Source organism: Notothenia rossii (genome assembly GCF_949606895.1).
Source record: "Notothenia rossii genome assembly, chromosome: 3".
Classification (NCBI taxonomy): Eukaryota; Metazoa; Chordata; class Actinopteri; order Perciformes; family Nototheniidae; genus Notothenia; species Notothenia rossii.
The window spans coordinates 19,572,292-19,586,219 of record NC_136901.1 but is presented as its reverse complement, the minus strand read 5'-3'; the positions used below and the strand labels follow the sequence as shown (position 1 = coordinate 19,586,219).

General features: G+C 40.2%; 1 protein-coding gene across 3 annotated transcripts in view; it reads right to left on the bottom strand.

Annotated features, from left to right (window-relative positions):
- The window catches only part of adam19a (ADAM metallopeptidase domain 19a), a 355,481-nt gene that overhangs the window by 200,116 nt on the left and 141,437 nt on the right, over positions 1-13,928 (bottom strand). For all 3 annotated transcript variants that reach the window (XM_079669126.1, XM_079669129.1, XM_079669128.1), the window contains one exon: positions 2,503-2,579. In XM_079669126.1, coding sequence (XP_079525252.1) covers positions 2,503-2,579 — 77 coding nt within the window. The remainder of the gene's footprint in view (positions 1-2,502; positions 2,580-13,928) is intronic.

Here is a 13,928-nt window from a genome sequence, read left to right as displayed (position 1 = left end):
AAAGTACTGCGGTGTGAACGCGGATTTTAGCAATTGCATCAAGGTTTTTTTGTTTGGCTGATAAAAGCTTCTCCCCAACAAAAAATTGAGGTTAACATGTAGGCAATGTTAAGTTCTGAAAATGTATTGCCCAAAATGTTTTTTTTATTAAAGAAATGTGTGTTATTTCATGTTACGTCTCTCTAGATGTTACACATTAGAACATATACCAGCCTGCCAATATAGGCTTCTCTCCTGACTCAACATATGCAGTAATACACTTAATTAATATTTGTGGGTAACATTTGAGTATGCATACTATTTGGTCAGTCGCTCCCCCCTGATGAACAGGGGGGAGGTGTTGGGGCATGTTCTCTCCACCCCCGGCTCGATGAGCATGTTAAGTGATGCACCTCAGGGAGTCTGGCCACATGATGCTATCACAGGAACACCATGACCTCTGCTGGCCTTGAACCCTGTTCCACCGGCCCTTCATGGGACTCACCACTCATTCTGATTAGCCCCACACATTCCCTGCATTACAAAGATGCTAAAGCTATGATTCCTGCCTGTCATATTCATCTATCTCCAGGCAAATGTGAAAAGCTTTGAATTCCATTTTGGAAAAACCATAACTTTGCTTTCACAGTCATAGAAAAGTCAGTGAACATCATATAATGTGCCTAATGGAACATTAGATTTATCTTTCAGTGCACCCAAGAGCTGACTTCAACAAAGTTTTCCCAGCATATTCCTTAAAAAAACAAGAGCTCAAACCTTGTTGCTTCAGGGAAATTGAGCTGCTCCCGCCTGCTATAAGCACTTTCATCCCCTGAATCCACCAAGAATCTTCTTTACTGCGCCAAGCGTGCAGCTTGTTGCAGCTCCCCTGCTAGATTTATACTATTTCCAGCCTTAAGCTTTCTTATTTGATCTTACTTGTTAGTTTTCTTTTAATGACTTCTATCCGTAACTTGTTAAATTACACTGAACAAAAATATAAACGTAACACTTTTGTTTTTGCTCCCATTTTTCATGAGATGAACTCAGAGATCTAAAATATTTTTCTATATACACAAAATAACAATTTCTCTCAAATATTGTTCACAAATCTGAAAAAATCTGTGCTAGTGAGCACTTCTCCTTTGCCGAGATAATCCATCCCACCTCACAAGTGTGGCATATCAAGATGCTGATTAGACTTAGGCTTTGCCTTAGGCTGGCCACAATAAAAGGCCACTCTGAAACGTGCATTTTTGCTTTATTGGGGGGGTCTGGGGGGGTCCGAAAACCAGTCAGTATCTGGTGTGAGGGTTAGGATTAGGGTTAGGGTTAGGGTTAGGGTAATGTTGTGAATCGAGTGGCCTGTGTTCATCGTCCATAACATACGCCTGCCCATACCATAACCCCACCACTACCATGGGCCACTCGATTCACAACATTACCCTAACCCTAACCCATAACCCCACCACTACCATGGGCCACTCGATTCACAACATTACCCTAACCCTAACCCTAACCCTCACACCAGAGACTGATTGGTTTTCGGACCCCCCAAGACCCCCCCAATAAAGTAAAAATGCACGTTTCAGAGTGGCCTTTTATTGTGGCCAGCCTAAGGCACACCTATGCAATAATCATGCTGTCTAATCAGCATCTTGATATGCCACACCTGTGAGGTGGGATGGATTATCTCGGCAAAGGAGAAGTGCTCACTATCACAGATTTTTTCAGATTTGTGAACAATATTTGAGAGAAATTGTTATTTTGTGTATATAGAAAATGTTTTAGATCTTTGAGTTCATCTCATGAAAGATGGGAGCAAAAACAAAAGTGTTGCGTTTATATTTTTGGTTCAGTGTAGTAAGCTGTGCCCTCTGTAACCTTTTTAGTAGAGAGATTTGTTTTGTTGTTGAGTTGCTGCTGTTTTGCATCCACGACACTGGATACACAACATGGCTGCCTTGTTTGCTAATCGGGCTAAAACTGCATGGTGCTCGGAACAACAGATCCCCACTGAAATCTGGAGGAAAATGAGGACGCAAAGAGACGAAGGAGGAAGGCTGTGTCCAGATGTATGTAGAAAAGGAGATATAGGCCGCGTTGCCCACGACACATCGTTAACTACGAGTCAGATGGAATAGTGTAGGGTAGCTGACAACTACATTTCCATCAATGTCTTCCTGAATGTTAGGGCCGACAAGGAGTGCACCAAGAGTATGTATGTATTTATTCTAATATGGTGCAACTGTCACAAAACCTTATGACCCCCTTGGATTTATAAAGTATTTTGATTGATTGATTTGATTGATTGAAGATGTGGAAAAATTGAGTAACCTTGTGGCAACCAAAACAACAAAGACGGAGCAGAGAGAAGAGGCAGAGCTTTCTGTTATCTCCCTCTATTATCGCCTCACTCAACACTCTGTGATGCACAATTAATTCCTCTTCTCAGGTGGAAGACAGAGGAGGTAATTAAAGGGCCGTAGGCGTTAAAGATGGTTCCACAGACGGAGTACTCACTGATTACGTTCCACTTGTAGCACCAGTTGGAGATGGCTGGATGAGAGCTGTACTTCCCCTCTGTCTGGGTACTGCTCCTGTGGGGTGAAGCAGAGATCAGGTCAATTCAGAGCAGGAGAACACCAGGAACACTTGGCTTAAGTGCATTTTAAAAATCAAAGTGTATTTACTGTACAGCCAGCAGGTAACACAGTCAACAAGATGCCTGAATGGTCATACAACTTCAGTGGGAAGAAAATGCCTTGAACACACCTATTCCCTAAAATATATCTCAGATTTGTTGCTTTTCTGGTATTCATTGACACGTTTTTTGAGAGTAAAAAACACAGATTCATAATCTGATGACTTTTTAACTTCTTCTCTAGAATTTCCCCTTAAAGTGTTATGTTACTTTTGCACTAAAGTTCCCATTTAAATGAAAAGAAATACATGAATAAGTTTTCAAGATTTGACAATTCCTATTAAAAAAATATTTTGACAATATCGCTCGGCCATAGCTGCAACTTCATCTTAATTGACTAATCTGCCAATTGTTTTTTATATAATTTCATTAGAGAAATAATACACATCACAATTAATCAGGGCCTTGTGTGATTTGTAATGCTGGTCAAATATTATTGAAATTATTATCATCAAAAGAGTGCCACAGTGACGCGTCCTAAAACCCGGAAGTAAGCTTCTTCCGGTTCCCTCGATAAAAAACCAATGCAATTTCTCCATAGGATTTTGGAAAATAGCTGGAAATAAGGTCTGTGGATGACACACATTTAAGAGACGAATCACGTTTTGTTCAGCCGGATAGTCTACCCTACTTTTATAATTTTCAAATCATAAATCGAATCGATAGATTTATGATCAATAGATTTATGGTTCGATCTTTAAGGCTTGAATTGGGAAGGATGTTGTATTAGTCCGAGCACACATTGCAGCAAAGATTATCCAAGTTATTCTGTAACTGGGTTACATTTCAAATAAAGAAACGTTAACCTGTTTTGTTTCAAGATTTCTGCAGTTTATTTGTATTATTTATTATCAATTTACATTAGAGCAACCATATTCTTGAAAATGAATGTTTAAGTTTATTAATAATAATAATAATAATAATAATAATAATAATAATTTAATAGTTATGATGATTTAAAATGTACATTAATAGAGTGATGCAGCGCAAGGTTTCCCTCAACACAAAGCAATAGGATTCCCCTGTTGGATCTCTTTTGAAGAAAAGAAGCTTTGTAGCAAACACACGTTTATGATCAGCAATCTCCACATATTAACACAACTCTGTGATTTTTGTAGCATGAATGTGCATTGCTGCGCATCCCCCCGCTAAGCTGCAGGCGGTCTCATGTCGGTGTGTTTTTCTGTGATTTTTAGTTACTTGTATGCAACCACACGTTTCTTCTACATATAGAAGCTTCGGACATTCACCAGTGTTGTACTGACGGATTTTATGTTGTAGAAAGACCCGTGAAAATCTCTAACAGTCCTTATTTCATGCTTCTAAGCCCAAACCATTCAAATAACCAGACGAGGGAACCGGAAGTGGTAACATGCGAGGTATTTTCCTGGTTTTATGACTCCTTCCTGCACCACTTTACAATGGTTTTGCAAAAACATGTTTGAAATAAGCGCTATTGACTCTCCAAATAGCCACAGCTGTGCATAATGACAGCTGCTCTGGGGTTGTTGAAATTGAAATCTTACTTCCGTCCCCGCTTTATTTCTCATTGACAGTCCTAATGAGTGATGCAGTGGGCAGATGTTTCCATATGCAAACAGATACACACTGTATAAATGTTCCTACATCCATTTCTGGCCACCTGTGGGAGTGGAAATGAGGCTTGTGGACGTCCGCCCAGCTTCACTGGATGACATGTTCAGCCCCAAACCTCTGCATGTGCCGAGAGTAGCACCAAAAGATGTTAATATCCAAAGGGTCACGTTAAACAGATGGTGATAGCAGAAAAAAGTACTCATTCTAGGAAGCATAAATATCCACAGCAAAGTGGTAATCTTCCCAGTAGCTGTCAGGGTATCTCACCATGGAGTATTGATGTGTTTTTCTATTCTACATCTATGACATACAGATGTTTTATATTACAATACATTTACATAACATTTCATTCAGCTGAGGCTTTTTCTACCGAGATATTTTTCACTACAGTTTAATATAATGTCCATATGGTTTGTATTAAGTGAAACCATGTTTTCATTTTATGAATAAGCCTCAACATCACTTCTCACACGATTGGCAGGGGAACAACAACTGCTCCTTCTATGGACAATGCATCATGGGAAAAGAGAATCACTGGTTTCTATTAATTATTTAAGACAAAGCATTTTACAGCTGCATGGAGAAACAAAGGGTTGGATTTTGTTTTAAATGCTGTTATCAAATAAATCTACCCTGGAAGGTGTGAATTGTAAATACAATGCTGCAAAAACGTAAGAAATTAATTCAGCCATCGTTCAGTTCAAGCACAGATGCCAACATGTATTGCTTGCACATCTCATGACATTAACTGGCCTTTTGGAGACATTCCTCTCTACATTTTGAACAACATTGATCAACGAATTCACAAAGCAATCGGCGGAATAATGTTTGTTTCCATTTGCGCAGAAGCCTTTTGTGTCTACACGAAGGTAGTTGAATGATACATTCTTAGTTAAAACTGTTGTTTTGCAAATGCAAGGTCTTTCTTTTCTACAAACACTTATCTTAAAGGAAGAAGCTGCAACACAGCTGTCAAGAGTCTGAAACACCATAAAACCTTTACAAGCACCGTGAAATCATTACACTCGTCTCCACTGGGGAAATACTTTGCCAAAATAAAAGAGTGCAGCTGTGTGTCTCCGTCAGAATGAACCAAAGTAAGTGTATCAAATAACATGTTCCTACATTCTTACATGCAGAGCTGAGGATGTGTGTTTGATGCCACTACGAGCATGTGAACCCTACGCCGTACACAATGTGTGTTCTGACACCAGCAGCAAGTGTTATCATGGGTTAACCATTTCCAAACCTTGAGATGGTTCCAATGGCTTTTTACTGTCAATAATCTCATCAAATTGCGAGATTGACATTTTAGCACCTATAATTTACCCTTTACCGAATAACGTATTTGACAATCCAGCATTTTCAGTTGAGTCTCAATTTAAAAATGACATTTGGGTTTGTGAACAAGAAATTGAATGAATTAAATGTTATTCTTTAAACTTTGCATTGATGTCTATTTTTTATCTCGTTTATACTGCATCACTGAGCATCTGCAACTCGTTTAAGCCACTATTTTATAACTCACAAATGACAATGAAGAGGTTCTGTACCACTCAAAGAATGTTGGTTTAGTTGAGCCTTAGTCAGCATGATAGAACATCACTGTTAAATGTGGTTGTCCAACATGCAACAAAGGGATTGCCTATAGTGTTTTGGGCTGCACAAACCATGCCAGAAATGTTAAGACTTACGTCCAAATTGGTTTCATTCAATGGTGTCATACGTCGTTCATGCAGGAAGTAGTATGTTCCTTACCTTTCTAACCTTAACTGTACTTAAAATAAGTTGCTATACCCTAGAATAGATGATAATGGCAGTGAAAGTTAATAAACACGCTTTAGCAGGAATTGTTTTTGCTTGGCCAAAGTGTTTTTCAGTTGAACTGATGTAGACCAATCATTGTGCATTCTTGAATTTTGTAGTGGGACTTCTTACATCCTCATTTAGATCTTCCTCTAAGCACATTTTGATAAAGGAGGGCACAAGTGTGAGTGGTGAAAAAACCATTCCGATAACGTAAAGGTGAAACCCTACAATGTAAAAAGTAAGCTTTCCTTTTGCAAGTGTTGAGAAACCATGAACTAAATAACAGTAAAGCCGTAAACAGAGACTAACTGTTAGATGCCAGGTCTTATCCCTTATCACTCTTCTATTTCCCATCTCTGAGCAAGGCGCCAACAGAACAACTCATTGTGAGTTAATGAGTGTTCTTAATCATTGAACTTGTCAGTCCAACATGAAGTGACACAGATGCACTTCCACTCCTCCTGCTTCATTTTCAGCTGCTCACTTTTGTAACTTCCCCAGCTCCAGCTGAAAGACCTCCATAGGTCACAGCAGAGTCACAAGGGGGGGTGAGTGGGAAGTGAGGAAAGGGAGACACTGGTGACAGCCAGGAAAGTGTGTGAAGATTTACATAAAGGTGGGAGGAAGCTAGGGAAGTGTGAAGTGTCAAGAAGGCAATAAATTGGACACAGTGAAGTCTCAGTGAGCTTCAAACTGGGAGTTACATTCTCTAAAGGCTGTGTGTTGTTTGTCACATTGTGGAATTCTATAATGTTTGTCCGTCAATTATGATCTGTTTGTGTATGATTACATTGTATGCATATTTATTTATCTAATATATCTTGTTCACTCAAGGGATCCCAGTAACATAACCTGTTTAAGGAAAGGACTCCGTTCTGATGGGGGCTGCGTCTGACTTTTTCTATCACTTTTTAATACAGACAATCCAACAGTTCCGCTGAGATTTGTAATGAGGGAAAGTAAGCGGGATTGGAATTTTCCTTGGGCTTTCTTTAGATATCAACATTTTGTAACTTAAGAACTACTTCAGATTGTTGAAAATATTTGTCCTAGGACATATTAGCTCACCTCGGGATTATGTTTAAGGCGATATTTAAACAGAACTGGTCATTGAAATTATGAATTGTAACTAAATGTTTTTATATTAAGTGAATTATTGAAGGTGGCTGAGGCTCAGGGGGTATATAGGGAAGGTCGATCCCCTCCCCCGCAGTCAACAGGTCCATGTGTCCTTGGGCAAGATACTTTACCCCAGAATTGCTCTTAATTGGCATGGCCATTGGTGTGTGAATGTGTGTGAATGTTAGTCTCCCTCAGCAGATGTCACCTCTATATGAATGTGTGAATATCGGATATTACCCAAAAATATATAACCATTGGCATGACTCTCGGGCCTTTAGATTGCGCTCTGAATCCCACCAGCTTCTCATAACTACCTTGGTCCCTTTTTGAGTGTACAACCTCCAGATTCAAGTTGCCTCCCCTCCCTACAGTACACCTGAAGGCAAATGTTTTTGAAACATTTCATAAAGGCCAACCTTGAAAACATGGAAAAATGGCCTTGCTACGGCCTGACTCCACATCTCAATCACATTATGTGTTCACAAACAGACAGGCTTTTTGCCATCTTTAAGGTTGACCAACATAAAAAGCTGTGGTCTGAAAATGTCATATCACAAAGTCTGTTTGTAGGGTTTGTATGCAGAAGGGGTTAAAAAATATTTCATCAGATTTCACCGTCTTTATGAAGTTGTAGCTCAAAATCTCCAAATATCATTTCCTTTAACTTTTGGAAATAGCATCTACTTTTCCACTTCCCTGCCTCCCTTTATCTCCAGGCTAATATCTCAGGGTCCATTCTTCAAAATGATTGGTTCAGAAGCTCTGCTTACTGAGCATGTTGTGTTGTATCTGCACATTTGCTGATCAAACAGCTTCTAAATCCTCAAATTCCCTCAGCCACATTTGTGGATCTTTCACAGCAGTGGCTGGTGTTTGTGCTCTGAGTGATTTGAGCTGCTTCTCCTGATTTCTCCAGGTTGTGGTTATACAGCTTTAATCTTTATCCTGCACCCCCACTGGCTTAAAGAGCAAATAAGCGTACCACGTTCAAGCTTCGTCAAGTAAACGCAAATGTATCTGCGTGTTGTGACATGTTTGATCAGGTTTCAGTGTCTGTCGATTTGGATTTGTCACATACAAGAGAGGATACGGTGGAGGATGAAAAACAGCGGCCAGTTAGAGGGAGGAAGAGTTTCACTGGAAATAAAGTTAACAACGTCTCGTTGAAGTGGCTCACTTGATGAAAGCAGACAGTCGGAGAGACACTGAAAGAGAAACAGAAGCGAGACAACAAGGAAACAGGAAGACAAATCGATGGTGAGAAAGAAATGGAGAACAGGAAGCGGACAAGACAGCGCAGGAAAAGAAAGTTGTTGAATTGGACGGTGCAACTAATTCTTATCTGCTCGGGGGGGTGGATGGACACGGAGAGCCAACAGCAGTAGCCATGCATCAGATGGAGCTCCAGTGAAGCACAGCTCACACACACTGTGCCAGAGGAGGGCTTATTAGATGGATCAAAGCTTGTCTAATCTACATGCTAAGAATATGATGAGAGGGCTCTGACAATCCACCCATCCTCCTGAGAGCCACAGATTATCCTACATGGTTATGGACAGTAAACATACAAAGATATGATGATGTATGCACTCTTCAGATCTTTGATGTGACTGCGGATTGCCCCAGTGACATTATATATGCTCTATTGTGGCTTCTCTTGTGTATTACAAGATGCCACTCATTTCATTTCATGTGTTTTCAGTTATTGACAAAAGAATGCACTTAAAGCTGCAATTTTGCTCAATGGCTGTCCCTAAATGGCACAACGAGACCTTACATTCTGCTTAAGTGCATGCTGGGTCTTGCTTTTTTCAATTGGTTAAGAGAGTAGCGACCATATGAACATGACATTAAAGTGAGTCAGACAAGAAGCCAGCAGGCTATCCAGAATATTTCAAGAACCGTATTGAGTAAGTAAAGTTGAAAGATAGCTTTTGTGCAAAAAGCAAACGCAAATCACCAAGGATCGTCTGTACGATGACATGATCATGTGGTGATTCATCTTTTCCCTCTGCTTTTTGGGGACAAGGGATTTGCTTTCTGACGTCTATGAATATAAATGAGTTTAATAACCACAATCAAAGCAGTGGGCCATTTTTTTAAGTTCATCCTTTTGCAAAGATTCTACCAAAAACATCTCAAACCTGAACTAAATAAGTTTGATTCCATACTATATATTGATCAAATCAACAGATACTCAGTAAAGTATTAAATATATGCAAATATTTAGCTTCAACCTTAATTTTGATTTGGTACAGTAGTTACATTTTATTGAAAGCAAATGTTGAATCATATATCTGTCAAAACAAAAAATACTGTAAAAGTAAATTAAATGTGTGTTTCCCGGGACAGAGCTTTCCTGTTACACTGATGACTGACTGCCTGTGAATCATTCACTTCTTTCTGCCTTTTTGGACTTTTTTTATTATCAGAGTGAAACTAGGCCATGAAATTGTTGAAGGAGCCCCAGTCGTCTCCGGTGCAATTTCTCCCCACCAGTCAAGCAGCGTAGAGAAGGGCCAGGAAAGGTGTGAGTGGATAGAGCTTTACAGGATGAGGCAATCACGCCTGAGACCAGAAAGAGGGAGGAGAGGACGGAGGAGACTGAGCAGTGCTGAGGAAAAAATAGATAAATGTTAATTATTTGTTGTAATAAGAGTGATATTTAATTGTTGTTGTGACCAGTCGGAACCAGAGACTTAAGTTGCACGTGCATTGGTGTGATTACGGGGCCAGAAAGCGATGCAAGTTTACTCGTGTGCGCAGTGCGCTGTTTGTTTATTTTACAAAAATGGCGAAGCAAATTAAGTTGTTTGACTATGCGGTAAAAAGTTTGGCCAACCCGTCAACATCTCAAACGAATGTTCAAAGTGATTCAACTGATAAAGCGCAAGGTGAACCCGAACGAAAAGCAAAGAGGAAATGTGTAAAGTCTTGGGAGGCGAAACATTCGTAGTACCCCTCCATGTGCGCGCAGTGATGAGCGGGCCCTCGCGTCCGTGCGCCTGTCGGGAGGGCAGCCAGTCGTCGGCGTAAAGCAGACGCACGCAAGTCCTCGGAAATTAGCCGTTTGTCATTTTTCAAATTTTCGCGTCCCAGACTCCCAGGTCCTTCGGCAGCGACCCGGAAATGGATGTCGGCGCGCCGTCTTGAAGGAAAAAAAAATTCTCGAAAGGCTCGTCGAGGATCGATTTTCGAGGAGGCTGTCTGGAGGTGCCGTAACCGAGCATTCACTGATGTATTCTCCGGAGACTATTTCAGCCGACAGTGATGTTTAAAAGAGGCGTGACGCATGGCTGGACTTATGTCAACGAAGCAAAGCTCTGAAAACTGTTCCCGTTGTGATTATAAGTTATTCAAGATGATCAAATGTGCATCAGCCTTTCTGCCCTTTACCATTTGTTTGTTTGTTTGTTTGTTTACTCACTAATCACATCTCCCCTGGATGTTAGGTTATGCTTTCATTGTGAGGCAATGTTTACAGTGAGAACAGCTGCTGAGGTCAGTGCAGAAAGCAGAACAGTGTGTATAATATATATCGCTCAATAATATATGTAACAGGTCTAAATTTCAAACTTTATTTGTAGGCTTTAGGAGATATCTACAAATAAACAGTAGATATTTGTCATGAAACCAGAGGTGATAGTAACCAGCCGAGACAGTGACGCTGGTATTGTTTTTCATCTTGTGTGTGTGTGTGTGTGTGTGTGTGTGTGTGTGTGTGTGTGTGTGTGTGTGTGTGTGTGTGTGTGTGTGTGTGTGTGTGTGTGTGTGTGTGTGTGTGTGTGTGTGTGTGTGTGTGTGTGTGTGTGTGTGTGTGTGTGTGTGTGTGTGTGTGTCAGAGGGAGAGTGAGAGTGAGAGTGAGAGAGTTGATGTGGCAGGCAGACAGGCAGGTGTCAGTTGGTTATCTGACATATGAATGGTAAAAAAATTCCCTAGGAGGAGAAATGTGCTTAAAATGCATGAAAAATGCACATATTTGAAAATTGCCAACTTTCTCGGAGGCGGGGCTAATGGAAGGCAATTTGAAATATGTCCGGATTCATAAGAGCAATGTGTATACCGCGTTTCGTGAATATTGGAAAAACCTTTATGCGAGTACTTTGGAGTAATTTGTGGCATGTAAATCGTCAAAAATTGTGTATTCGCTGTTACCTTACGACCTCCACGATTGAGCTAACAAAAAATGTCTTCACAATTTAGCATCATATTGGATAGGGGCTGAACTTCTGCTGGACTGGAATTTTTCCGATCATTCCTCTAGGAGGAGTTAGCAGGAATGTGCTTAGAATGCATGAAAAACGCACATTTTTCAAAGTGTCCGACTTTCTGGGGGGCGGGGCTAATGGAAGACAATTTGAAATATGTGTGCAATCATAATAGCAATATGTATACAGTATTTCGTGAATATCGGAATAACTACATCCGAGTAGTTTGGAGTAATTTGCGACATGTAAATCGTCAAAAATTGTGTATTCGCTGTTAGCTTACGACCTCCACGATTGAGCTATCAAAAAATGTCTTCGCAATTTAGCATCATATTGGATAGGGGCTGAACTTGTGCTGGACTGGAATTTTTCCGATCATTCCTCTAGGAGGAGTTGGCAGGAATGTGCTTAAAATGCATGAAAAACACACGTTTTTCAAAATGGCCGACTTTCTGGGGGGCGGGGCAAAACAAGTGACATTTGACCTTTTCAGAGAGGTTTAGCAAAAAAAAAACACTTCTGGGGTCATTTGGGTGGATTTGCCATATATCTGGCCCCCCTCGTCGATTTTGATGATTGACACCTCTTTTTAACCGTTGGAGCCAATAGAATCGAGGGAAAGTTCCTAAATCCGTCTAAACATTACCATTGGTGTGTGTGAGAATGTAGCTCTCACACACACTATATGAAAACTCAGTGTTTTGACAAAAATGTTATGATGGATTATCAGTAATAATGTGAAAGTGACACAGACACATTGGATTAACCTTCAGTAGCGTTTGTATGTGTTTTAATGCCATTGAACACAACTTTTGATCAGAAAACAGCAAAGGTAAGACGTATTTTCAGTTTTGGCTCCGTAAAGCTACGTTGTGTGTAGGGGTGCACCGAATGGGAAATTCTTGGCCGAAACCGATACCGAAAATAGGAAACAGTTGGCCGAAAACTGAATGCCGAAAGGCCGAAAATGATTAATATATATATATATATATATATATATATATATATATATATATATATGTATATATATATAATGTATACATTTTTTACCAATGTTGTTCAGCTGCCTAATTATGGAAAAAGCCATGATTATGGCAAAACTTAACTTAAATAATAATCACTATTATGGGTCCATAAAACATTTATTCAGCACTTTTGAATGCATACAGTGCATTAATTCCAAGTCAAGTGCATTTTCTTTTCTCTGTAGGATAACTACAACGAAGTGCATTCAGAACAAAGCTAAGGTGCTTTAAAACTGCATAAACATCTAGGCCAGTAGGCCTACAACAAAATAGTGTAAATAAAGACTGTAACAGCCAGGCCTTCAACAACAACAAATGCACCTATAAGTTTGGTAACCGAACGTGTTGTTGTGATGACGTAATCAAAACGCGGCGACAAGCATGGCGCGCGACCATGCTCGCGGCTGGCTCACAGCCAACATGTCTGCATCTTGGAGATATTTCAAAATATCAGAGAAAGAGGCGCGGATTGCGATTTGTAAAACGTGTTCAGCTGACATTTTTCGAGGGGGTGTAACTGCAAAGACTTTCACCACTTCGGGATTACTCCACCACTTGAAATCAAAACACCCGGACAAATATGCGGAGTATGATCAACGTAACCCTTTCGGCCGAAAGCGCCTTTTTAACCATTTTCGGCCGATAATTTTCGGTGGCCGAATATTCGGTGCATCCCTAGTTGTGTGTTGTCTGGATTTGCCTTCGCTGCCCTGAGTTTTAGTCGCACAGTGATATTTATACCTCTAGAATCTGTGGAATCTCAGCTTTCATTTGATATCTTGTTTGTGAAGATCCGATAAGTAATACAATATCTCTACCGTGAGTTCTGTGCTAAGTGCATTAGCATTTTTTCGCTTAGTGCTAAGCCAGAGACTTGGTATTACCCTTGTGTTTTGTTTAGCTAAAGATGGTTCATATCGTCAGTTAGCTGAGTTTCTTCCCGTTAAGTGGGTATGACACTTTCATAGGTTGTTAAATGTTAAGAAGCCCTGAGACACAGTTTCGTGAAAAAAAAGCCGGTTAGCAGGTTAATGCCCGACTTTCAAGCTGTATCTCTGCTGCTGCAGCGTATGGAATTGATTTGCCGAATAAAAAGGCATTGCTTTGTTTCCTCAGATAAAAGGAATAGTAGAACTTCATTATCAAATAAACAGCCATCAGATATGAGTTTCTGTTATAACTCAACAGCTGTGGATGTTCTTTGAATCTTTGATTTAGGGCTGTTTGTGTGTGTGTTGATGTGTGTCATGTTCCCATGGCTCTGATGCCTCACGCTGTGACACAGACATGCTATCCAGGCTAATCACATGCACCACCGCACCCAGATCCACGCTCTCAATTCCCATCGTGGAATTTCCACCAACATCAAGAACAACAAACACTAATGGTGTGCTTAATTGTTATGGGTTACAGCAATGTGTGTTGTGTATGGAATCAAATTAGGGTCAATAATATTCACAAATTATTTCACAGTCTGCAGTTGT